This window comes from Garra rufa, chromosome 8 (assembly GCF_049309525.1).
Source record: "Garra rufa chromosome 8, GarRuf1.0, whole genome shotgun sequence".
Lineage (NCBI taxonomy): Eukaryota > Metazoa > Chordata > Actinopteri > Cypriniformes > Cyprinidae > Garra > Garra rufa.
This window is the reverse complement of record NC_133368.1, coordinates 29,693,465-29,720,970: the sequence shown is the minus strand read 5'-3', so window position 1 is coordinate 29,720,970 and position 27,506 is coordinate 29,693,465. Positions and strand designations below refer to the sequence as shown.

General features: G+C 36.0%; 1 protein-coding gene across 1 annotated transcript in view; it reads right to left on the bottom strand.

The window, feature by feature from the left end:
• Positions 1-22,103, bottom strand: part of dcbld2 (discoidin, CUB and LCCL domain containing 2) — a 32,445-nt gene extending 10,342 nt beyond the window's left edge. Inside the window, exons 1-7 of the mRNA XM_073845069.1 lie at positions 22,055-22,103; positions 21,735-21,959; positions 20,774-20,911; positions 14,891-14,942; positions 14,729-14,801; positions 1,883-2,016; positions 33-73 (exon numbers count right to left, since the gene is read on the bottom strand). Of these exons, the coding sequence (XP_073701170.1) occupies positions 33-73; positions 1,883-2,016; positions 14,729-14,801; positions 14,891-14,942; positions 20,774-20,911; positions 21,735-21,959; positions 22,055-22,103 (712 nt within the window). The remainder of the gene's footprint in view (positions 1-32; positions 74-1,882; positions 2,017-14,728; positions 14,802-14,890; positions 14,943-20,773; positions 20,912-21,734; positions 21,960-22,054) is intronic.
• Positions 22,104-27,506: the final 5,403 nt, after the last annotated feature.

The following is a 27,506-nucleotide window of genomic DNA, read 5'->3' as shown; positions in this document are numbered from 1 at the left end:
TCTGTAAGATACTACATTACTGATTCACTCACCACTAGTCTTGAAAGTAAAAAGGCTTGGGGAGAGATTTCCACTGTAAGAGGGAGAAAAAAAAATCAATCAGTTTATTACATAGCTGGAAAAATACTCAACCAAAGATCAGAATCAAATCAAACTACATTTGCATTTCCAGAAGGAAATACCAGTGCTTGCAAGGCAGCAATATGCTTTAATACGTTAAAGTTTTGAGTTTTGATTCTGTGTAAATGAAATGCTGCGTCAGAGATGTTTTGCACACAGCACGCATTCAGTTTTCCACCAGCTGTGCATGAGAATCTACATGCAACGCGAGATCATCTTCACGGTGTAGACAACCATAGATAGCTGCAAATAAATGCATCCAGTATGCAAATGTTAAGCTGTCGCTTAAGCTGTGTTCACGTCATGTCAGAATTACCATAATTACCAGATGACAATTTAGAACGGTTCAGGTCCTCTGACTCAAAAAGTATCCGTTTCTATGGCAACACACGATTCATAATGAAAAGATGGATCCATGTGCTCCTTTGTTGTTTATGACAGTGCTTAATTCACTACATTAATTCACCTCTGTATGCTCTTGGAAGATACTGAAAAACAAAAAAAGCCTATAATAGCTATAATATAATTAAAAAAGTAGAAGAAGGCAAAGCTTTGATAAATGTTACAAGTTCAAGAAAGATAAAGATGGTTTTTACTTGTTGGAAAATTTGCAATTCCATACTTGGTAAAAAAAAAAAAACAATGAATACATATAAAATATATGAGATACAAACTCTTTTTTCTCAGAATTGTGATATAAACTTGCAATTGCGAGTTATAAAGTCAGAATTGGGAGTCGCAATTCAGAGAAATAAAGTCAAAACTGTGAGATACAAACTCACAATTCTGACTTTTTTTCCTCAGAATTGCATGAAATAAACTCACAATTGTCAGTTATAAAGTCAGAATTGCGAGATATAAACTCAATTCTGACTTTTTTCTCAGAATTGTGTGAAATAAATTCAGTTGGGAGTTATAAAGTCGGAATTACAAGATATAAACTTAATTCTGACTTTTTCCTCAGAATTGCATGATAAAAACTCAAAATTCAGAGATAAAAACGTGCAATTCTGAGTTGTTTTTTGCAAATCAGAAAGAATCGAGAGACAGAAGTGAGATAAAAAGTTGCAATAAATTATTTTTTTTGTTTAATTGCGAGATATAAACTCAATTACGAGTTATAAAGTCAGGAATGTGAGATATAAATTCATAATTCTGACTTTTTTCTCAGAATAGCTAGATATAAACTTAATTCTGACTTTTTTCTCAGAATTGCGTGAAATAAACGGACAATTCTGACTTTTTTTTCTCAGAATTGCGTGATATAAACTCTTCTTGCAAATCAGAAAGAATTGAGAGATATAAACTCGCAATTACAAGTTATAAAGTCAGAATTGCGGGACTCACATTTGCGAGAAAATGTCTGAATTGTGAGTTTTATCTCGAAATTGTAACAATTTCTCGCAATTGTGAGTTTATATCATGCAATTCTGACTTTATAACTTGCAATTGCGAGTTTATATCTGACAATTCTTTCTGAGAAAGAGAGATAAAAAGTCGCAATAAGTTTTTTATTTTATTTCATTCATTCAGTGGTGGAAACAGGCTTTCATGACACAGACCACAGACAGACAGATTGATTTCTGCATCATTTTTGGGGGTCCTTGGCCAAAAATTGGAAAACCTCTGCATTAAACCGTTAAAGAATAAAAAAAGGATATTAAGAGGACTTTCAATAATGCACTGTCTTGCAAGCCCTGTAATCAAATGAAATAGATTTTCCCATGAAGAAAGCAAGCAAGAATGCAAATGGGTTACTCACGGCACAGATGTCACATTGTTGGCCAGTGAGCTTTCGTAATGTGGGATGCCTTTGCTGCTGACCACACTGATTTGCCCCCCCAGAGTGTTGGAGACCACACCCGCATGAATCCCGGCCAGACAGAGAGGAGAAGACTGCAGAAAAGAGACGGTGGGACATTAAGACAGCTGACACTGACTCACTCACCTAAAACCCACAAGCTGTGACTTGGCATGATGAGGTCACATCCTTGAAGCAGAATTGCAGTGGTATCATTTATGCCACTGTGATAAAGGATGATGGATGATTCATTACTCTGACTTCTTCCAGAGTTTAGACTGAGACTGACACAAACACACACACACACACACACACACACACACACACACATACATGCATATAGAGATCTCACAAACCACATACACACTGCAAAGTTTCGGGATTCACAAATGCGTATACAATACTACTCAAAAGTTTGGGCTCAGTAAGTGGTTTTTAAAGAAATGAATACTTTTATTCAGCAAGGATACATTAAATTGATCCAAAGTGACAGTAAAGGTGCCGGTATTGTTACAAAAGGTTTCTATTTCAAATAAATGCTGTTCTTCATAGGAGGCTTGTTTCAAAAACATTGAAGAAATATCACAGTAGTTTATTTGTTGAAATGAATCTCCTAAATTATATTTTAGTGTTGTGTACAACCGCTCCTATAATCTTAAACTCAGGACAACATATGAGGTGTTTTTCAAGAAACTGACATTAGCAACCAGAAATGTATTATTATCCTGTAATTCTTAGTAAACTACAGCTGACAGACATCCGCCATTTAACTTGCTCATTAAAGGGATACTTCACCCAAAACTGTCATCCTTTAATCACCCTCATGTTGCTCCAAACCTGTATGACTATTTTTTTCTGCATGTGGAACACAAACATGTTTTGAATCTCAAAAAGATTTGCATTGCATACACTTTTTCCAAAATATAATCTCTAAGAAGAAAGTAAGTCATGCAGGTTAGGATTGACACAAGGGTGAGTAAATGATGACAGAATTTTCATTTCTTTTTTTTCCCCCTGCTCTAAAAAATTGGCTCACAGCATAAATTCTTACTGAATTCAGCTGTCAGTTGCAGATGACACTCAAATAAATAATCAAATATGTTTGTGCCCATTAAAGAATCATGTCAGACGCGACTTGGCATTGGTTAATTTTCAATTGTGAATGTTGACTATGACAATGTTATTCATGACATAAACTCGCAATTCTGATTTATTTCTCAGAACTGTATAAAATAAACTCACAATTGCCAGTTATAAAGTAAGTATTGCAAGATATAAACTCATAATTCTGACTTTTTCTTAGAATTGTGAGATATAAACTCATAATTGCAAGTTATAAAGTCACAATTTTAAATTACAGACTTGCACTTGTGAGAAAAAAAGTCAGAATTGCGCGTTTATCTCACAATTTTGACTATTTCTCACAATTGTTTATATCACACAGTTCTGAGAAAGAAAATTAGAATTGTGAGATTAAAATGTCGAAATTCAGAGACCTGAAGTGGTAACACTTTACAATAAGGTTCCTTAGTTAACATTAGTTAGCCACATTAGTTAACCCTTAAAGACCTAGAACATTTTTGGGGCACCTGAGGCACCTGTATATTTCTTTGTTTTTTCAGACCTATTCTAGCAGTCAGCATCAATTGTCATATATCATTATAAACATAAGAACTTGAACTTTATGTCTAGGTAATTTAAAATTACAAATTTCCTTTTGTTTTCTCTAAAAATTAGTGAATTTCCAGAATTTTAGGAAAAAACGCTACCAACAATTGGGTGTTTTTTACTGTGTACTCAAACAAAAACTCCTGAAGTTTAGATTTTTTTCTTTAAAAATTTGTATTTAGGTGTTTTACACTTCCAAATAAAATTTTGTCTATATATAACATTCCCCAAGCAAGTTATAGCCAATTATTACAATATTATTTAGGTGCTTTTCAGTGAAAAACAGGCCCATTTCGTTTATTGACAATATAGATCTGTCCAAAAACGTTTCAGGAGTAAAGTCATTGCAGAAACAGTGTTAAATAATAGCAAAACACAGTAAAAAATAATTTACTATTTCATAAATATATTCTTAATCCAAAAGATGAACAATAAACACAAATAGTGTAGAAAGTAGCACAAGAAAAAATGCACAAACTGTCTTGTGCAACAAAAAAATAAATAAACAATCCAAATTATTCACAAACTACACACAAAATGAGAGAGAAATATACAGAGTGCAACCGAAAAAATAGTACAAATAATCTTTAAAAACTATATAATAATTAGTTACATAATATAACAACCAAATAGATGGATCTGCTGGCTGTAGTCTGCGTCGGAATCTATTTTACCGGGACATCGCCTAGTGACCGAAAACCCACATTCCAGTGCTTTATCCGATATCTACTGCTGTTTCATCCTTGTTTTTGGTTTGTTTTATGTCAAAGGGCTCTGTCGTGAGTATTTCTGTACATTTTCAAAGAATGCTGTCATGCAAATGTGTTATTTTGCGTTTGTTTTCATGCACGCAAGACGCACTTTGCTTTCACTTTGCGTCTGTTCAGATCTGCAAAGAAACATACTAATCGGTGGTTCAAAAGACCAAAACCTATGTTTATTGGTTGAATAGATGACAGTTTGAACCAATCGGGGCACAGGGGTGGGACTAAGCATCAACAATCGTTCCTTGGCTCAGAGGACCAAAACGTGTTGATTTCATCTGACGAATCAGTGCTGAGGAAATGTGATGACGTAATCACGCTTACTACGGAGCCTCTGAATATCCAAATGAGACAAATGCGATATCACTGAAAAGAGCAGACTCTGTACTTTACGAGACTTTTTAAAGCATTCAAATTGGATTAGCGGTTCAAAAGTTATTAAACATTTAAGACCAATAGTTATTTTTAGCCGCCGGCGGCTGTCTCGGTCTTTGAGGGTTAACATGAACTAATAATGAACTGCACTTATACAGCATTTATTAATCTTTGTTCATGTTAATTTCAACATTTACTAATACATTATTAAAATCTTGTTAACATTAGTTAATGCAGCGTGAACTAACATGAATAAACAATGAACAACTGTATTTTCGTTAACTAACGTTAATGAAGATTAGTAAATACAGTAACAAATGTATTGCTCATGGTTAGTTCATGTTAGTTAGTACATTAACTAATGTTTAACTAATGAACCTTATTGTAAAGTGTTACCAATGAAGTTTATTTCTCAGAATTGTGTGAAAAACTCACAATTACAAGTTATAAAGTCAGAATTGTGTGATATAAACTCACAATTCTGACTTTTTCCTCAGAATTGTGTGAAAAACTAACAATTGCAAGTTATAAAATCAGAATTGTGAGATATAATCTCGCAATTCTGACTTTTGCCCTCAGAATTGTGTGAAAAACTAACAATTGCAAGTTATAAAGTCAGAATTGTGTGATATAATCTCGCAATTCTGACTTTTTCCCTCAGAATTGTGTGAAAAACTAACAATTGCAAGTTATAAAGTCAGAATTGTGTGATATAATCTCGCAATTCTGACTTTTTTCCTCAGAATTGTGTGAAAAACTAACAATTGCAAGTTATAAAGTCAGAATTGTGTGATATAATCTCGCAATTCTGACTTTTTCCTCAGAATTGTGTGAAAAACTAACAATTGCAAGTTATAAAGTCAGAATTGTGTGATATAATCTCGCAATTCTGACTTTTTCCTCAGAATTGTGTGAAAAACTAACAATTGCAAGTTATAAAGTCAGAATTGTGTGATATAATCTCGCAATTCTGACTTTTTCCCTCAGAATTGTGTGAAAAACTAACAATTGCAAGTTATAAAGTCAGAATTGTGTGATATAATCTCGCAATTCTGACTTTTTTCCACATAATTGTGTGAAAAACTAACAATTGCAAGTTATAAAGTCAGAATTGTGTGATATAATCTCGCAATTCTGACTTTTTCCACATAATTGTGTGAAAAACTAACAATTGCAAGTTATAAAATCAGAATTGTGTGATATAATCTCGCAATTCTGACTTTTTCCCTCAGAATTGTGTGAAAAACTAACAATTGCAAGTTATAAAGTCAGAATTGTGTGATATAATCTCGCAATTCTGACTTTTTCCCTCAGAATTGTGTGAAAAACTAACAATTGCAAGATATAAAGTCAGAATTGTGTGATATAATCTCGCAATTCTGACTTTTTCCCTCAGAATTGTGTGAAAAACTAACAATTGCAAGTTATAAAGTCAGAATTGTGTGATATAATCTCGCAATTCTGACTTTTTTCCTCAGAATTGTGTGAAAAACTAACAATTGCAAGTTATAAAGTCAGAATTGTGTGATATAATCTCGCAATTCTGACTTTTTTCCTCAGAATTGTGTGAAAAACTAACAATTGCAAGTTATAAAGTCAGAATTGTGTGATATAATCTCGCAATTCTGACTTTTTTCCTCAGAATTGTGTGAAAAACTAACAATTGCAAGTTATAAAGTCAGAATTGTGTGATATAATCTCGCAATTCTGACTTTTTCCTCAGAATTGTGTGAAAAACTAACAATTGCAAGTTATAAAATCAGAATTGTGTGATATAATCTCGCAATTCTGACTTTTTCCTCAGAATTGTGTGAAAAACTAACAATTGCAAGTTATAAAGTCAGAATTGTGTGATATAATCTCGCAATTCTGACTTTTTCCTCAGAATTGTGTGAAAAACTAACAATTGCAAGTTATAAAGTCAGAATTGTGTGATATAATCTCGCAATTCTGACTTTTTCCCTCAGAATTGTGTGAAAAACTAACAATTGCAAGTTATAAAGTCAGAATTGTGTGATATAATCTCGCAATTCTGACTTTTTCCCTCAGAATTGTGTGAAAAACTAACAATTGCAAGTTATAAAGTCAGAATTGTGTGATATAATCTCGCAATTCTGACTTTTTCCCTCAGAATTGTGTGAAAAACTAACAATTGCAAGATATAAAGTCAGAATTGTGTGATATAAACTCGCAATTCTGACTTTTTCCTCAGAATTGTGTGAAATAAACTCACAATTGCGTGTTATAGTAGAAATTGCAAGATATAAACTCAATTGCGAGCTATAAAGTCAGAATTGTGAGATATAAATTCACAATTCTGACTTTTTTCTCAGAATTGCGTGAAATAAACTCCATTGCGAGTTATAAAGTCAGAATTGGAGGACATAAAGTCGCAATTCTGAGAAAAGAAAAGTAAGAATTGTGAAATACAAACTCGCAATTCTGACTTTTTTTCTTAGAATTGAGTGATAAGTTTTTATTTCAATTTTGACAATTTCTCGCAATTGTGAGTTTATATCATGCAATTCTGACTTCATAACTTGCAATTGCGAGTTTATATCAGACAATTCTTTCTGAGAAAGTGAGATAAAAAGTCGCAATAAGTTTTTTTTTATTCAGTGGCTTTCATGATACAGAGTTGCAACTTATAAAGTCACAATTGCGAGATACAGACGTGCACTTGTGAGAAAAAAGTCACAATTGCAAGATTTTTATCTTGCAATTTTGACTATTTCTCGCAATTGTTTATATCATGCAATTCTGTGAGAAAGTCAGAATTGTGAGATTAAAATGTCGAAATTCTGAGAAATTAAGTTAATTTCTCAGAATTGTGTGGAAAAACTCCAAGTTAATAAATTATAGTCAGAATTGCGAGGTATAAACTCACAATTCTGACTTTTTCTTAGAATTGCGTGAAATAAACTCACAATTGTGAGTTAAGAATTGTATGAAAAACTCACAATTGCAAGTTATAAGTTTCTTACAAATGTGAGTTTATATCTTGCAGTTCTGACTTTTTCTCAGAATTACAAGATATAAAGTCACAATTGCAAGTTATAAAGTCACAATTGCGAGATACAGACTCGCATTTGCGAGAAAAAGGTCAGAATCATGTCAGATGCAACTTGGCATTTGTTAATTTTCAATTGTGAATGTTGACTATACAATGTTATACTGTATGTATTTTGCGAACTACTGATGAATAACAATAAAGCTTCCCAGAGAATACAACTCATTTAGCAGTTTATGAGGTGACAGGAAATGTACCACATTTGCCATCTGCTGTGGCAGCAGATAAAGGACAAAATGCAAGTATCATTTACACACCTAATGTGCATCCTTCCCTCCACTTTGTTGAATTAGGGCTTTAAAAAGCTCCTTGTCTCTCTTAATACGCACTCTAATGTGTCCAAGAGCTGCACAATTAATCAAATAAACAAATCAAGATTACGTTTACAACAGAAATGTCTGCTGTGCATGTGAACGCAACACAATCAGACGCATTCAAATCAGCCTGTCAGCAAGAACAACTGTCCTAATAAACAGTTTTAAACAATCTGATGTACAGATGCGTGTTTTACGGTGCACTTATATTTGTGGTGACACTCGAACGCACATCATGCTGAAATCACAACTTCCAAAGTCATAAGTAGGAGCTTCCCAGAAAGAAAACAACCACATCTATCTGCAGTGTGCACATGGCCAGAGCCACTTGCTGCCCAGCGCTGGAATAATAGTCAAATTGCTAGTTTAAAAAGAAAAAAATGACAGTTCTGATTAAAGATACACACACAGTCGGGACTCCAAACCAAAAAGAGACCACAAGCACTAGACAAACTCTCAACACCCACACACACTAGGCAAATTCTCAACACCCACACGCAACGACACCGCAAACATACACCACTTCCTCTGGGCAAAATAAAACACGGCTCTTGCCACAAACAACGTGCACACACGCGCACGTTCGTAAAGGCGTCATATGGGCCCCACACTAATTCTGAGGGTGTATCTGAGCTGAGAAACAAGACTGTTGTCAGCTGGTCTGCATTAGAAAACCATTCAGCCAAACCTGATCTAACATCTCCCCGAGAAACACGCTGTCATACACACATAAAAACACACGCACATACATGCAAACACACAGACACGCATACCAACACACCCCTAGGAGACCAAGAGCTCTAAAACTGACACGCAGAATCATTTACAATGACTCAACTTCAGAAGAAAGTCTGCTTCTCGCTCAGTCTTTCATATTCATAGACCCTAAACTTTGTGTTCAAGTTGAAGATACAGTGCCTTGCAAAAGTATTCATACCCCTTAATTTTTTCACATTTTGTTTTGTTGCAGCATTATGTTAAACTGCTTTAAATTAGTTTTTCCCCACATCAATTTACACTCCATACACCATAATAATGACAAAGCAAAAACCAGATTTGCAAATTTTACAAATTTATTAAAAATAAAACACTGAAATAAGTACATTGCATAAGTATTCATACCCTTAACTTAGTACTTTGCACATCTGCATTTGGCAATTATCTGCCATTCTTTGCCTCACCTTTTCACCTCTCAAGCTCTGTCAGCTTGGATGGGGGCTGGCAGACATTTTCTAGAGTCCTAGTTGTTCCAATCGTCTTCCATTATGGATAATGGAGGCTACACGCTTCTGTGAACCTTCAATGCAGCAGATTTTTTTCTGAACTCTTCCCTAGATCACTGCCTTAACGCAAGTCTGTCACTGAGCTCTACAGGCAGTTATCTTGACCTCAGGACTTGTTTTTTGCTCTGATATGCATTTTTAGCTGTTAGACCTTTTCTGAGAGGTGTGTGCCTTTCTAAATCATACTCATTCAAATGAGTTTGCCACAGTTTAACTCCACTCGAAATGTAGTAACATCTAGAAGCAATATGAATGCTCCTGAGCTAAATTTCGAGTGTCCCAGAAAAGGGTATGATTACTTAAGCAACGGGATCTTTTTTATTTTTGTTTTTTATTTCTAATAAATTTGCAAAGTTGTTACAAACCTGTTTTGTGCTTTGTCACTATGGTGTATGAGATGTAGATTGATGTGGAAAAAAAGTAATTTAAAGCAGTTTAACATAATGCTGCGACAAAACAAAATGTGAAAAAAAATGAACGGGTATAAATACTATTGCAAGGCACTGTAGCTGCTTATTGTGTTCAAACTGACTAAATGAAATCATCCAAAGCAAGCAGGAAGCATTAAAGCACTGATGAGGTCATCAGCAATGACCTAATGTACAGCTAAGACAGCGTGCGGTCGCTCTAAAAGAAATATTCTTCTGTTAAATACAGCTGACAGCATCTGTGACATGCTTTTCATTATCATGGGCAAAATTTGTAAAAACAAATTAACTATAAGTAAATAAGTGTTTCAAATATGTTATTGCTTTAGAAGTATAACCAAATGGTTAAACATGACGTGTCAGCATAATAGCTGGGCAATATAATCATTTATTTGTCCAATTTCAAGTGCCTATAAAACAGTTTTCTGTGTTTCTTAATAAGCAACTTTCTAAACAGATGCAATTCATTGAATTACCTTCTCTCTTGTATTACATCAATGCATATTTCTAACAGAATGAAGGACGGTTTTATAAACATTTCTTAAGAATGTAAAGCATTCAGACGGAACATTTCATTTTCAAACATGAAGCCATAGGGAATATTTTACTTTGAAGAGCTGAATCATCGCAGTTAAAAAGGATAAACAAATCGTATAATGCAGAACCAACAGCACCCGCACGTCTTGTGTCCCTGAGCACTGTCTGCTTTGTCTGAGTCAGACCTTTTGAGTGAACTTAAGGACTCAATCTGGTCACAGTGGTTCTCAAGTTGAAATAATCAGTGAATAATGATACATGTCAGTCAGATTCTTTGTACAGGGTAAGAAGACTTGAAATATAAAAGTTATATTGACCACTTGATGCTTTTGCTTTTTTTGAAGCTTGAAAGCTTCAGTGACCATTCAAATGTAATTGCAGGGAAAGGAGTGACTACACTAAAGCCCAAAATTTGCTTTGGTTTTTATGTGGACGTATGTACAGTGCCTGATTTTTTATAATTGCACATACTTTATACCCTTAGTTTGGTCATATGATGCGATTTCATTATTTCCTTTGTCTTTGGAGTGCTACCAGCTGTTCGTGCATAAATAAGATCTGTAAAGTCTCAAACCCAAATAGTTCTTCTTTATAAAAGTGAAGACTCCCTAAAACACCAAACATACCCAAACACAAATCTATGTCACTGTGTGGAAAGATTTGCATAACACCGCCTAAATTACGCAAAGAAAGGCGCAATTTTTATTCCTGCTGTAGTATTGTTGCAGCTGCCGCCATGTCGTGGAGACGCTGTGCGTTTCATTGCCAAAGCAAAACTACTTTGTTTGGACTTACAAAAGAAGACAACTAGAAATCAGTGGTTAAACACTGTTCCAGAACAGTACAACCCAAATATTTGAGTGTGTACAGCGCATTTTATAGAGGACTGTTTCCTGAACAGTCTGGTGCTTCTGACTCACAGCCTGTAAGTATGTTTTCATATTTAAAGAATTTCCTACTATTCAAATGTCGTTTTTTATAGTCACAAATGCAGACATGGTTTTATGTTTACATAGTATTGTCCCCACGGCATGACTCAGCGTGTAAAAAGACAGTATAAGTCATTATAATCAGTAATTATGTCCCCACTAGACGCAACAAATGCCTCATTTATAATAGGTTGTATTGTCTTTGTCTTGTTGCGCTGGGAAACGGTGTTAAAATATGATTAGGGCGTAACATTTCCGTCACACGCTTGAGGTATTCGGCCAATCACAACGCACTGGATAGCTGGCTAATCATAGAATGATGAGCTTTGTAAAAATCTATCTTAAGAGACATCTACAATATTGTTGCAGATGAAATATAACACAAATAGCATAAAACATTTTTTTCATCAGTTTAGATAATGTGTATTAATATATACCATATGCGCCATGTTTGTAGTTTTCTAACACATTTTATTTATGTTTGTAGTTCTAAACAAATTCTAGTCCAACACACAATGGGTCATGACTTGTGTGGAATATTATCTGTGTCTATGAATCTGAACTTGGACTTTCCACCAGAAACAGTACCACTTGGGACCTTTGGGATACATTTCAACATACTACGATTTGAGATACATTGAAGGTGACATATAATGAAAATCAGATTTTTTTCTGTGTTTAAGTGCTATAATTGAGTCCCCAGTGCATCTACCAACCCAGAAAACGTGAAAAAGGACAACCCAGTAACTTTGTTTTGGTAAAACATTTTTCTAGCCTGGAAAAAATCCAGACCCTAATCTATTAAGATTAAGGGTCTGGCATCGAGCAATGAAAAGGGCCTAACTCGAGGGGCGGCACCAAGCACGCATTTGAAACTCTCACTGTACGCAATTGGATAACGCCACAACCAATCACAACAATACACACACAGCGGAGCTAACTGATAGATTAAACTCTTACCGTATCCAGTCAGCAAAACACCAAAAACATCCTTCTTGCAAAGGAACGATTCGAGCGCAGTTTTCTGTTCCTCTTTTATATGAAAAGCCAAGTCTAACTCGTTCATTGTAGCGGCCAAAGCCACATCTGTAGCCATCTTACTAAATGATAATTTTCGGACGTCGCAACGCTGTCGTCATAAGCTTAGCTTGCCTCTGGCCTGCCTACATCAGATACACCGATTTGATTGGTTCCCAGAACTGCTTACGTAATGCAGTAACGTGCATCATTGCTCGATGCCAGAGTGTCTTGCAGAGACAATTCAAATTGTGCTCTCGCGAGACCTCTGGATTTCCAGGGTAACATTTTTCTGCAAGCATGTGAAAAAACAAGCCACTCAGATTTCACTCCCTCCGTGGCATAGAAAAGAGATCTTATACAGGGTTTCTGCAGATATGAACAAGTGAAATTTAAGACTTTTTAAGACCTTTTTAATACCACCTTATATGAAATTTAAGACCGAAACCTGTAATGGAAATAGATATTATATTACATGCATATATGTAATATTTAATGTGTTTAATGTAAAAAGTAAACAAAATTTCATGGCTGTCATAAATTCAATTTATTACTACGATATACAGTGAACTTTTCATATCAGCAGATAGTATTCAACACAAAATATCCCCATAAAAGTACCACTAGAAATATCTGATGTAAAAAAAAATGCGATCCTTGTTTGGAACTATTTCCGTTGGTGAAACAGAACAAAACAGTGGAAATATTTTGTCTAATATGTAAGTAACTACTTGACTAACTACTTGTTTATTGAGCTAAAATTAATGTAACATTTGTAATTGTGAGAATTTTCAGCAAAAAGCTCACTTGGTAAATTACTGAACTATATCATGTTATAAATAAACTATACATTTTAAATTTTTACCTCAGTGTGTTTCTCACAAATAGACCAGAAATACACTATCCATTATCAATTTGTGTTTACGTTGAATGTATTAAAATAGGAATCTTTCTTGCCTTTCGATGCTTCGCTAGTTGTTTTTGTCACTTCAGTTTTAATCAGGCGGTTTGTTCGGTCGGGCAAGAAAAAAAAAACATTTTAAAAGTATCTTGAAGGCTGGCGGTCAGCTAGCTCGACCTATATTCATTATTATTATTGATAACATTATATACAGAAAAGGGTAGTTTGACCTGTATTCTGCTACTGCGATTCTGTCTGAAGACGCAGTACGTTAACTTCCACAGAGAAAAAAAAATCTAAAGTTGTTAGCAACTGGCCTTAGCCAAGCCCTATATTCATTTTTTTTTCAAGCTAAGTATCGCTAAACTTGCACTTCCTCATAGCTAAAAAGTTAAATCCATTTTACTTCTGCGGTACAATCCGAGAGAGACTCGCGCCAATAACAGAAAGCTGATTGGCTATTGCATGTTTGTCTCATTTGTAGTTTAAATACAGCAAATTATATTTGGAATAGTGAAATAAAGAACTACAACACCATGGAAACAACAAAAAGAGAATTTAAATGAGAATTAGATGTAGCGTTACATGGACATCGGAAAAATAAGACCTGTGTAAAATTATTTAAGACCTAGAACAGTAAATTTAAGACTTTTTAAGGCCTAAAATTGTGATTTTTAAATTTTAGATTTTTTTAAGACTTTTTAAGACCCCGCGGGAACCCTGTTATAATATTACCGCCCCTTAATCTGCACGTTTACACGTTGCCACACAGATCTAATATAAACATGCGATTTCTTTCCCATATGTTTACCTTCAAAGACATTACCAGATGTTTTTGTAACTTGTGTGTTTTTAGCATAAACTTGTGTATTTGACAGTTTAAGCACAATAGGACTGTTTACAACAGCCGCTTTCTACGCGTGCTTTGGATATAAGCGTTCAGAAACCCTATATATTAAGTTTAAACTAATATGGTTTAAAACGCATGATTTCAGCACAATAGACGTGATCATTAAAACCAAACAGATGTTTTTTTATCAAGAGTATCTGAGTCACAAGCTGTAAAGACAGCTCTATTCTGCAAAAGGGGGTGGGAAGCAGCAGCTCATTTGCATTTTAAGAGTCTTGCAGTGTGTTTCTGCTTCCAGTCAAACTAGGCATTTTCAAAATGATGTAATAAGTGATCTGTGGTGTATTTGAGGTGAAACTTTGCAGACACATTCTGGGAACACCTGAGACTTCTGTTACATATTGCAAAATAGGTCTCCTTTTTTCTAATTTTGAATTCGTTTTAGGATGGGTATCGTGATGCAGCATGTGTTCAGATGTACGTATACACTAGCATTCGGGTAAACCAAAGAATACCTTGGGCTAAACACATTAGTAATGTCTCCTTTTGCATTCTTTAAATAAGTCATACAAGTTTGGAACAACATGAGGGCGAGTGAATAATGACAGAGTGTTCATTTTTGGCTAAACTAACCCTTTACTCAAACATGCACTCAACAGTGGCATACTTACATCTCTGTATCCATGCGGTATGGTTCCCGAAACCTCTCCGAAATCAGTCAGGCATCCAGCAGGACAGAATTTACTGCAAATGCAGGACGGGAAAATGAGCTACAGACACACACATATGAAATAACATGAACACACACCGCAGACGGCTATAAACGTAGGTACCTAAACTCCGCTTCACTGAAGTGCTCTCCTTTTTCCAGACAGGTGATGAGGTCTGAAGGATGAGAAAAGAGAGAGATATTTTCTTTGAACCCTCTTGAAATATATTTACCTCGGTCAGATAAAGCAGCACATCAGATGGTTGCCATGGTGACACTATTGATTAATGTCATCCTTCCACACTAAGATAATACGCAGGCATGCACAGTATGTGTGTGTGTGTTATGTGTGCACTATCACTGGTTACAAACTGGTGTATTGTGTTTCATTTTTGTGGATAAAAGCCTCCATCTGAATGAACCGATCAATACCAACTAGATTAACATCCGTTACTTTTCCCGAAGAACATATGAGTGGTGCTCGCTCGTGCAAAACTTCCTGCCACAATGCTGGAATGTGTATGACTGTGTGTGCGCATTTCAGGTTCAAGGTATTTTGTGGTGTTATTGTACCCATTACTCACACCCACAGCATGGACTCATCTGTCTCTTTCCTGACTCATGGGAAATATGATCTCTCTCTCACACACACACAGTCTCTGAGTGCTGGGGTAAACAGGTGTAGCTCCCACATGGCAGTGTGAACTCCTGACCTCAGACAGCTTCAGAGGTCAAGGGGCAAATGTCATTGTTAAGACACATCAAACAGAAGTGCACAGCTGTGATTCCAAAGATTTGGAAGCTCAGGATGTGCCATGCTGTACAGAGCACCTTCACAAATGTGCTTACACTGCGGTTTGAAACTTTCCTGCAGCATTCCACATTATTACAAAAATAACTAACACTTTTTCTTATGCTTTGGGCACATGTACAATTTTAACGATGTCCTTAGAACTTTTCTAGTCCTTGTTCGTGTCAGTTGCATTGCTGTCTATGCAGGCTCAGAAAGCTCTTGGATTTCAAATAAAATATCTTAATTTGTGTTTTGAAGATGATAGAAGGTCTTACAAGTTTGGAACGAAATGAGAGTGTGTAATTAATGACCCATATATGGGTAAATTATCCCTTTAAGACATTGAACAAGAAAGATTAAATATAAATAATACAAAATAACTGCTTAACTACATTTTACTGTTAAAGACACTTTTGAGTGTTACCGCATGTTGTTACAGCGGTCAGGTGGTACAAGTCACACCTTTCAGAAAATTCAAGTTTACAAGTTGTAATGGCATGTTCCACGAGGATGTAAGCCCTTTTTACAAGCTGTAACCTTGTATTTGTGGTAATTTTGCATGCCATGAACACACAGTATGCATTCATAAGTGTCAAAACTGTATAGTTCAGGCATCTCTAGGTATTTAACAATGCCACGTTTATGCTATGGACATGGATAATAATTTTTAATCATGCAGTGTATTTAGCTCAGGTGTGCTATTACTGCTATTACTGTGCTATTGCATTCCGTGTCAAATCAACCAAATTTCAAATTGATTTAGCTGATATTTTTTCTGAAGAAAGATAAACATTACTGATGAAAGCTAAATATTAAATGTCACGGATGAATATTTACTGAGTAATCCACTATTTTGTACCGGGGTGTTAAAATGGCAATTTTCACCTGAGATTCAGAGCCAAATTTCAGGAGGTATAAAATGACTTCAGAAAGATGGCACCATCATAATGTTATTTCTACACAAAGATTGGTAGTTTTTTTTATTTTATTAATAAAATCTGTTGACTTAAGCAATCTGTTACAATATGTGCCAATGGTGACCATAAAAATGGGGTTATTAAATATTAATTAAATATTATTCAATGGGATTAGTTAATTTATTTAGTACTTGGGTAGGCATGCAAAAAAATATTTATGGCACTCAGATAGGTATGTTTATTACAGTTGTCTTGACAGAAGGAAATGAGATACTTTTCTCCTTCAGACATTCCTTTTTAAAAGAAGTATTTTTTTTTTTTTTTGCAAATTGACCCACATTTGGTTTTTGACCACTGAAAATGTGTACAATTTAACATTTTACTCCTGGAGCCATTTTGGAATTCCAACATCTCTGGAACTGAATTACACAGAGCCTTAAAAATGAAGATACTAAAAGACAAGTTTGTTTAGAGCCAATATCTAAAAGGACATTAAGATATCTTAAATACTTACTGAGTTACAGACATGCAAACTTTGGAGTGAAACCTTGAAAAGTGCTGTTTGCCCATTTTTGAATGATCACCATTGGCATTTAATGCAACAAAGATTTAGCCTGGCTAACGCCAGACCACGTTATGACTTCGTCATGATTCGTGGTCTGGGAACCACATGTTCATTTTCTCGTGTTTGAGGCGTGGTTTACGAATGCCCAGAGCCGTTTATTGGGCGCTACGAATGTCTATCAAATGCGCCTGTGCGTAGCTCATAGCCAATCGTTTCAATCATACCGGATGACGTATACAGAGCGATGGTTTAACCATAGACTGTAAAAAATATGGACGTAGTGTCCGTGACGTCACCCGTAGGATTCTGAAGCGCTATTTTGAAGCCTGTTGTGGGCGGGATTCGGCCGTTGCCATCTTGGAATCGCGTCACCGCACGTCACTCCCGGATAATCAAAAATGGGCAAAAAGGCGGGACGTGGGTGGAGCTGGTTGCTGAAACCACGCCCGCCTAGCGCGACAGTGGTGACAGCAGCGGCAATCCCCCTGTCACTCAAATGGCCACGCCCTTAATTATGCTGAACTTTAAGGCTTAATATAACTTAAATGGATGAGTTATAAAAAAATTCACCCCCCTCACAGTTGACATGAAGGGCAAAACTAGCTATATAGACCAAAACCATTTTTTGAACCAGGCTGTAAACATACTTTTTTCTGCTGTAAAGTTGGGCATTTTAACATGGGGAGTCAATGGGACTGACTCTCTTTTGCAGCCAGTCTCTAGCGGCCAGTCGATGAATTGCATTTTAAGACACTTCCGTGTTGGTTTCAATAGAGAGAGCGGGAGGTTGCCCCTTGGGTTTAACGCCAAAAGTTGCTCTTTTTTTCAAAATAAACTTGCGTTCTAAACTACTTAGAACACTATCTAAGGGGCCGTTCATATGTCGCGTCTTTTGCGAGCTAAAGTTCGTTATTTCAAATGTAGACGGGCGGTATGCGCGCGCATAATGGAAGCGACGCGGTTGCGACGCGCTCGCGTTTTCCATGCGCAAGCTACAGAGCGGTTTGGAAAGGAGAAAGCGACGCGCCTAGCGTTTTCCACGCGTTTTTAGGCGCGACATGTGAACGGCTGCATCGAATGTTAACTTGCTGCCTTGCTGGATCCATAGTTATAAACAAACTGCTTCGGTGAGAAGGCGTCATCGTCTTGCTGCTCCCTCCCCGTTCTGTGATTGGTTCCCTATCTGAGGTGAAAATTTGGTCCATGGTTTCCATGCTACCTTCCAGCGTGAATAAAATCGCGCTGCGCGGAAGGCAGCATGGGGACACCCAGGCTAACAAAGATTGTTAAAGTCAACAGATTTTACTAATATAACTATCAATCTCTGTGTAAAAATAACATTATGATGCTGCCATCTTTCTGAAGTAATTTTTACCCCATTGTAATTGGCTTTAAATCTAAAGTGAAAATTTGCCATTTTGACCCCCTCTATAAAATAGTGGACTGCTCATTAAATAATCATCTATGACATTTAATATTTTGGCTTTCATGATTCATCACTATACATGTTTATATTTCTTCAGAAAAAAATATGTGCAAAATCAAAAATTTGAGCTGGGGACCTCTGGTTGAGTTGACATGGAATGACCCTATTGCTGATTGACTTCTAGAAGTTATTTTTGAAATGGCCGCCCTGATTGTTTCTGCTTGGAAGCAATCTGTTTTGTATAAAGGCTATATAAATAAGCTTGACTAGACTTGACTTTCTAAGCAATCTGGCTTGCAATGTAACCTCTATAGAAATTGTTGTATAGAAGTTGCCCAAGCTACAACTAGGGACCAAAATATGGATATGGCAACTATATAATAAGCAACCACCTAGCAACATCCACTTTCCTACATGAAAACATTAACATTTGCAAGAAAGTGGGAGAAATCAAATTGCTTATATGCATTTCATCTTTTTCATCTCATGCATGTCATCTTTGTACTGTATGACACAAGAACCAACAGCCATTGCAAAATTTCCTCTCATTTTAAATGACTTTTAATTATTGAGTCATCTGTTAAATTAACTGCCTGTCATTCATAAGCTGTGGATGTGGACGCACCCTGGAACCAGGAAAACCCCTAACACCCCAATAGTCAGAAACATACTCCTGAAATAATCTTTCTAATCAGTTTCACATGACGTTCCTTAGTCTCATCCGAAGAAAAACACACACACAGTTGCCATAGCAGCTCCTTTAAGCATCTTGAGACACATCCAAGCCTGCTTCAACACTAATTCATATGAACACAAGCTTTCACACATACAAAACAGTAAGTACACTTCCGTTTCAAAGTTATTTTTAAGAAAATGAATACTTTCATTCAGCAAGGATGCATTAAATTCATCAAAAGAGACAGTAAAGACATTTATAATGTTACAAAATATCTCTATTTTAATTAAATGCTGCCCTATTGAACTTTCTATTCATGAAAGAAAAATCATCACAGTTTTTCACCCAAAAAACAGCTGTTTTCACTAGAGATGTTCCGATACCCTTTTTTCCTTCCCGATACCGATTCCGATACCTGGGCTCGGGGTATCGGCCGATACCGAGTACTAATCCGATACCTGGGTGTGTAATTGTATATACAGCTGTATATAATACTAATAAATTATTTTATTGTGTGCTTCAGACTTATTCCTTAATGAAACAAATATACAGTGATATATACAGTGAACTAGAGTATTTTTATTATATGACATACATTTGACAGTAATATTTTTTCATATAGTTAGTATTACTAATCTGGTTTTCTGACGTACATCAGCCCTGTTTATAACAGAGAAGTTTGGCCAGAATTTGAAAGATTCTCACTAGATCTCGCAGCAACCTTATTCATTGTGTGGCATTTTCAAATGCTCCTCACTAGATCTCGCAGCCGTAACAGTGTTGCAAAATCAACGTTGGCTCCCGAATAAAGCTGTTCGGGGTTTGTGCAAGTTTGTTTGCATTGCAGTCCAAGCTGATAAACGGTCAGCGCTGAGCAGCTCATACGTGTCGTGTTAGTTTCACTTTCGTTTCGCGTGCCATTTTATGTTTCTCATCTGAGACAGAAATGGCAGAGCTTATGAGTTGAACAACGCGGTGGTCGCGCCAGTGTGACCGCTCACGAAAATTAGTAACACTGGCAGAAAAATTGGTCACAGTCTGGAGCCCTTTAATATTACCGCAAGTGTCCCGCGCGCTTCAGTACAAGGAGTAAACAAACCACGCGCCTGTACAATTCATTAACACAGAACCACGCATTAATTCATATTTAAACAGTCGGTTTTTGGCTTAATATTAGTCCATATCACGATTTGATTTAAGTGTAATGAACTACCTTTGATTAATGCATCAAACTTTGACAAATTCCGTGACGTTCCGCGTTAAACTGTAAGTTCCATTTTGACTGGATTCCGCGATTCCGTCCGTGTTTTCAGCATCGCAGAAATCATAAAGCCCTACATATGAGACATGCCGCCGTTTTAGCGGACAAACTGCTAGCACATTTGTATTTCTTCTTCGCTGCTCTAAACAGTGGTTGCTTGTGGCAACACTGTTTGCATTCTGAGCCGCGAAGAAGAACTGGCTTCTGATTTGCTAGCGGGAATAACATCTTAAGAAAATGGTATCGGATCGGTACGTGGGTTCAAGTACTCGCCGATTCCGATGCTAGATTTTTTTTTACTAGTATCGGAATCGGAACAACCCTAGTTTTCACTGTGATAATAAAAGGAAATGCTTCGTGACTGCTTACCTGTGTGCTGACTTTTGGCGTAGGAGAGGAAAAGGCCACGGCCGTTGTTGTGTGGTCCACTCATGAACTGCACTGTGACCTGATGCCCCTCCGACTGGATGACAGCGTCTCTCCATTCTCTCCCTCCACAAAACTTCACTGCGGAATGAGAAATGGAAATAATTTTCAGTTATTTTCCATTTATTCATCAGCACTCTGTACATTAGTGAGTGGTTCTGCTGTCATTACATTGACCCTGTTTACTCCTGGTATTATAGTCAGCATAAAACAGAAATTGCAAACATCTTGTCTTCTCATTGTGACATATATACAAGTAAACATTCATTTATGTTATTTTAACATTAAGGTAAATACCAGTATGAATTGCTTAATAAAGATATAAAAAACAATGAAGATATTTCATTCAATTAAACACTGCAGTATTTCATAGTGATTTTAACCATAGTTTTTGGCAACTTTGGGACATCAAATTGTATTATTCCAAAACCGTAAGACCTTCGTCCATCTTCAGAACACAAATTAAGATATTTTTGAGGAAATCCAAGAGCTTTCAGACCCTGCATAGACAGCAATGCGACTAACGCAACATTATCAAATCCCAGAAACATAGTAAGGACATGCAAAAAAAGTTTTCTCTGTGCACAAATAGTACTACCATTCTAGGCCTTGAATGTTTTAGTTGCCGTCTATGCAGGGTCAGAAAGCTCTCAGATTTCCTCAAAAATATCTTAGTTTGTGTTTTGAAGATGAACAAAGGTCTCACGGGTTTTAAACGACAGGAGGGTGAGTAATTAATGACAGAATTTTCATCAGGTCAGGTGTAAATGGGGCCATGGAACTTTTATAACATTTTTCCCAACTTAAAGTAGTATCTAACTTTATATTGAAAGTACAAATGTGACTGAAGACTAGAAAAAAACAACAACAACAAATGTACATCGAGTTCAGAAGTGTTTCTCACCAATTTCCATTCGCCCTGGTCCATGGCCATTATAGAGTCGCAGGTAAGACACCTGGCAGTTGCTTGTGTCTATGTCAAGATCCGCAATGCGCACAAGGATTGTGTTTCCAGTGGTCACGCTGATCTCCCATTCGCACACAGAGTTCGAGGGATAGGACAGAGGGTACCCCAGAGACGCCAGGCTCCCACTGCCCACACCCAGTACTGTGTGTCCACAGCCGTCCCCTGAAAAACATCCAGAAATGATCAAGCACTCCACAGAGCTCAGATTCTATGCAAGATAACAGCATGGAACTCTTGATTAGTGTTATGGAAACTACCGTCTATGCTGGATGTGGAACAATCAACATAATTTGATGATATTTGCATGATCCTGTGAAGTTTGACAAACAAAGTGTCCAAATTTTGTCAAGTTTTGTCACTTGAAACTTAAATTTCATTTGGTGAAATGTTTTGCTTGAAAACTGTGCAAAAGAGCTGCTTGTTAAATCTTTAGAGGTGGAGATAGTGAGAGAGAGAGAGAGAGAGAGAGAGAGAGAGAGAGAGAGATTGGATCACATTGCATTGCAGCTGCTTGCGCCGCCTGTCACGCGTTTACACACCGAATGAAACTCAGCTTGCGCTGTTGTTACGTAATCCTTGCTGGACAATATTCAGACCCCCGGAGCAAAAACAACAGCCCTATCCACACACACACACACACACACACACACACACACACACACACACACACACACACACACACACACACACACACACACACACACATAACTCTAGTCTCAATGTTTCCCCTAGCTTTACTCCGCCCACACAAACCTCACACTTCCAAAGTTTTATGCACAGAAAATACTGTCAGCTATTTCAGATAAGATTCAGTATGAGAAACTGAAAGTAGTTTTCACTGAATCTTTCTTATTAATACTTTTATTCAGCAAGGTTTATGTGAACTTTCTATTCTGAAAACAACTATCACTATTTTTTTTAAATATTTATCAGCACAACTGTTTTCAGCACTGATAATAACAAAGGCACCAAATCAGGATATTAGAATGATTCCTGAAAGATAAAGTGACATTGAAGACTATTTCAGACACTGTCAGCTATTTAGTTCAGATAATGATCTGTATGAGAAACTGGGGCTAGCTGTCACATGTTTTTCTGACTATATTTCTCTGGGTAGGTGTATATTTAAAATTCAGTTTTGTATAGACAATTATCTGAAAGTCATGGCTACAAAACCTGGAAGGTTTTTTATTTGTTTGGAAGATAAAATTCACAATACGTACTCATTTATGATGTTTTTGAACTCAACAGTCAATTGTATGACAGAGTTGGTTGTGTGATATCAAGATGGCTGCACCCATTTGGAACAACTCACTCCATTTAGAATCATTTTCTTTCTAGTAAACTGATATGCATGATGTCTTTATCTCATTTCAGTATGCATAATTTATATGATATTTCTCAAGTCCTGTTTATTTATGAGTAAAACTACTTGGCAAAAACGTATATGGGCCATTCTACAGAATTGGTGTGAAGTCAGAGTTGGAAACATCTTGAAAAAATGTGTCTATTTCCACAAATTTTGTATGGATGCAAATTGCATAATATCCAAGATACACATTTCTAGTAATTAGCCTTTTTCACAAAAATCGGAAATTACGTCAGCGCAGGGTAAAGTTAGTTCCGCTACAGGTCTGCGCTTATTATATTAATATGCTCTTGTCTCAAATAATGCTTCTTACCTTTTCTGTTTTGTCTGTTTTCCAAGTTGTTGTTATATAATCAACAAAGAACAAACATCTTACTTGTTTGTAATTTATATTGACCCCTGACTCGTCAAAATAATATGCGCAACATAGCGCCAGCTATAGTTTCTGTTCTCCATCACCGCTATATTTGAGGGTCATTTCCCTCAAATCACTACATCATGGTAAATTATGACAGCATTTATATCCAAATGCACATTTTCCCAAGAATAAATTAAACGATTCTGAGTCCGGTTGATGCATAAACTCAATACAACAACATAATCCCGATCCAATAGTAATAAAGCCATTAATCGGAGTTATCTCTTGTTTAGTTTTTATTATTTTATTTTATTATTTTATTATGTATATCCCTAGGCACATTATACAACATACATTTACACCATCATATTAATAATGCAAAGGAGAGCAAGTAAAAAATACAATATTACTTTAATAATAATAATAACAATATTAATCGCGAAAAAAAAAATAATGTGGAGAGTCATAATGCACAGCCAGCACCAAATAGACAGAACGGCAAAACTCAAAACTGTACGGTATTATAAGTGCCAACATTCAGAATTAAATAAACATAGTATTTGTGATGACCAGAAGTTGACACAAAGTTTTTGAAGAAATGTTTGTTATTTTTAGAGGTATAAACACCGGTATAAATCGTAGTATCATCGTATCTATTTTATAAAAATAGACTTTGATTCCCGAACTTACTATTGTTAAGTATGGCCGCTGCTGTCACCGGAAAAACTTTTACCCTGCAAGCGCCAATCCGGAAGCCAGAAACACGGAAGTGTGAAAAAGGCTAATTGTGCAGTTAATTCTCATATTGTATTTTCAGAAAGTTTTGGAATATTTGTCCTCTCCCATAATTTGCCACTACCTAAAATGTAATAAATTATTTATTAAGAAGGGTTACATTGTAAATATATTCTTTGCTATTTTAGTAAAAAGTTTTCAGAAGTAAATCAATAATTACAATTTTAACAATATTTCAAGTGCGATTAATGAGATTTGTTGTATTTTGTACATATTTTCTAAAAAAAAAAATTACAATTTATATACTTTTTAACCTCAAATGCTTGTCTTGTCTAGCTCTGTGTGTACTCTGTGTAGAGATTAAAAAGTATATAAATTGTAGATGTTTTTAGAAAATAACCAATCATTTCACTAGATAAGACCCTACTTCCTTGGCTGGGATCATTTAGAGCCCTTTGAAGCTGAATTTAAGCTGCATTTTGGAAGTTCAAACTCGGGGGCACCATAGAAGTCCACTTTATGGAGAGAAATCCTAAAATGTTTTCCTCAAAAAACATCATTTCTTTATGACTGAAGAAAGAAAGACATGAACATCTTGAATGACAAGGGGGTGAGAACATTATCTGTAAATTTTTGTTCTGAAAGTGAACTACTCCTTTAAGGATTCATTAGTTTGAATATACACTAAAGCAAAAACCATCACAACATCTTAGTTGCTAATTTAATATACTTTATTTTTGACAAATTATCCCATGTTTCCGTCGTGACTGCACATTTTGCGGTAGTGACAATAATGTCTTGGTAGAAACCAAAACAGAATTGTAACTCACATATTAAAAAACGACTAAAATAACATTTTAATACAGTCATGCAAATTTTTCCCAAATAAAGGATTATGTGTTCCTTTTAGTCACTACCAAAACAATGACGAAATGTTTCGGTAATGACAACTTTAGATACTTTTGGGCCCAGCTCAAAGATGCTAAACAGCACATGGCTGTCCAGCACAGTTCTGAAAATCTGTACACATATAAAACTAAATGTCATGGAATAAAGTTTGCTTAATTGGAGAAAAAATGTGTTGTCACGATACTGGAATTTCTAACTTCGATACGATACCTTGAAAAATATCGATATTCAATACTATTTTTGATACCACAGAGAAAAAAACTGCCACAATATTATTCTTTTTAAATTAAAGATAAATATAAAACATAATAAGTCTAGAACATGACAATGAGGTATAAGCATATGTACCCTGCTACAGCCCTGTTCAGCTTCTTAGCTTCATTTGAGTTTGCTTCATACTTTCTTTGCTGTTCAAATACAACTGGTAGTGTAGGTCGTAAACTTTTTTTTTCTTTTTAGACCACACTTTTAAAATTAACTGAACTATCTTAACTAATCTTAGAACTTAAGTTAATGGTAAAAGATATTTGTTAACATTAGTTACATGAATAAACAATGAAAAATACTTCCAAAACATTTATTAATCTTAGTTAAAAGCTAATTTAAACTATCATTTACTAATACATGAACTAATTAAAATGCAAAGTTCTATCTGTTAATATTTTTTATTGGACCAAAGCTAACATGATCCGTTGTATTTTTATTACCTACGGTTATCAAACATTAAAATATACTGTAACAAATGCATTGCTCGGGCATAAATGCTGGTTAATAGATTAACATTATCTGATGAACAGATTTTAATGCCGGATTCATAATCACCGATCCATGGAGGCAAACATGCGCGCATCACACGCGAAAACAATGCTCACTTGCTCACTGGATAGACGTTAAGACAAATTGCAGAATTTAAGTAATGATTTGTTTTAAATAAAGTTAAATAAGCGCAGTTAATTTACATTTGACTGCAGTTAAAGTATTTACTTGTCTAAGATTCCTCAATCTGATTATATTAACGAACTACGGTAAAAAAACGGGACAACACTCATATCAGCAACAATAATAGGCAATCTTATTTAATGATTCAGTAATAGTTCAAATGAGAACAGTTACCAACCTCTCGAATTTCTTTATATAGATCTGGGTGTCTTTCAGGTGCTTTGCGAAATTAGTGGTGTTAGCGCCTTTTGCTAGCACCATGTTCATTTGCTTCATGGAAATGCATATCCGAAATACAGGTCCTTTTCAAAAAATTTGCATATTTTGATAAAGTTCATTATTTTCTGTAATGTACTGATAAACATTAGACTTTCATATATTTTAGATGCATTACACACATTTGAAAGTAGTTCTAGCCTTTTATTGTTTTAATATTGATGATTTTGGCATACAGCTCATGAAAACCCAAAATTCCTATCTCAAAAAATTAGCATATTTCATCCGACCAATAAAAGAAAAGTGTTTTTAATACAAAAAAAGTCAACCTTCAAATAATTATGTTCAGTTATGCACTCAATACTTGGTCGGGAATCCTTTTGCAGAAATGACTGCTTCAATGCGGCGTGGCATGGAGGCAATCAGCCTGTGGCACTGCTGAGGTGTTATGGAGGCCCAGGATGCTTCGATAGCGGCCTTAAGCTCATCCAGAGTGTTGGGTCTTGCGTCTTTCAACTTTCTCTTCACAATATCCCACAGATTCTCTATGGGGTTCAGGTCAGGAGAGTTGGCAGGCCAATTGAGCACAGTAATACTAATAATAATAATGGTCACTGTGAGCAGGTGCCAGGTCGTGCTGAAAAATGAAATCTTCATCTCCATAAAGCTTTTCAGCAGATGGAAACATGAAGTACTCCAAAATCTCCTGATAGCTAGCTGCATTGACCCTGCCCTTGATAAAACACAGTGGTCCAAAGTACTTTTTTCAGATGAAAGCAAATTTTGCATGTCATTCGGAAATCAAGGTGCCAGAGTCTGGAGGAAGACTGGGGAGAGGGAAATGCCAAAATGCCTGAAGTCCAGTGTCAAGTACCCACAGTCAGTGATGGTCTGGGGTGCCATGTCAGCTGCTGGTGTTGGTCCACTGTGTTTTATCAAGGGCAGGGTCAATGCAGCTAGCTATCAGGAGATTTTGGAGCACTTCATGCTTCCATCTGCTGAAAAGCTTTATGGAGATGAAGATTTCATTTTTCAGCACGACCTGGCACCTGCTCACAGTGCCAAAACCACTGGTAAATGGTTTACTGACCATGGTATTACTGTGCTCAATTGGCCTGCCAACTCTCCTGACCTGAACCCCATAGAGAATCTGTGGGATATTGTGAAGAGAAAGTTGAGAGAC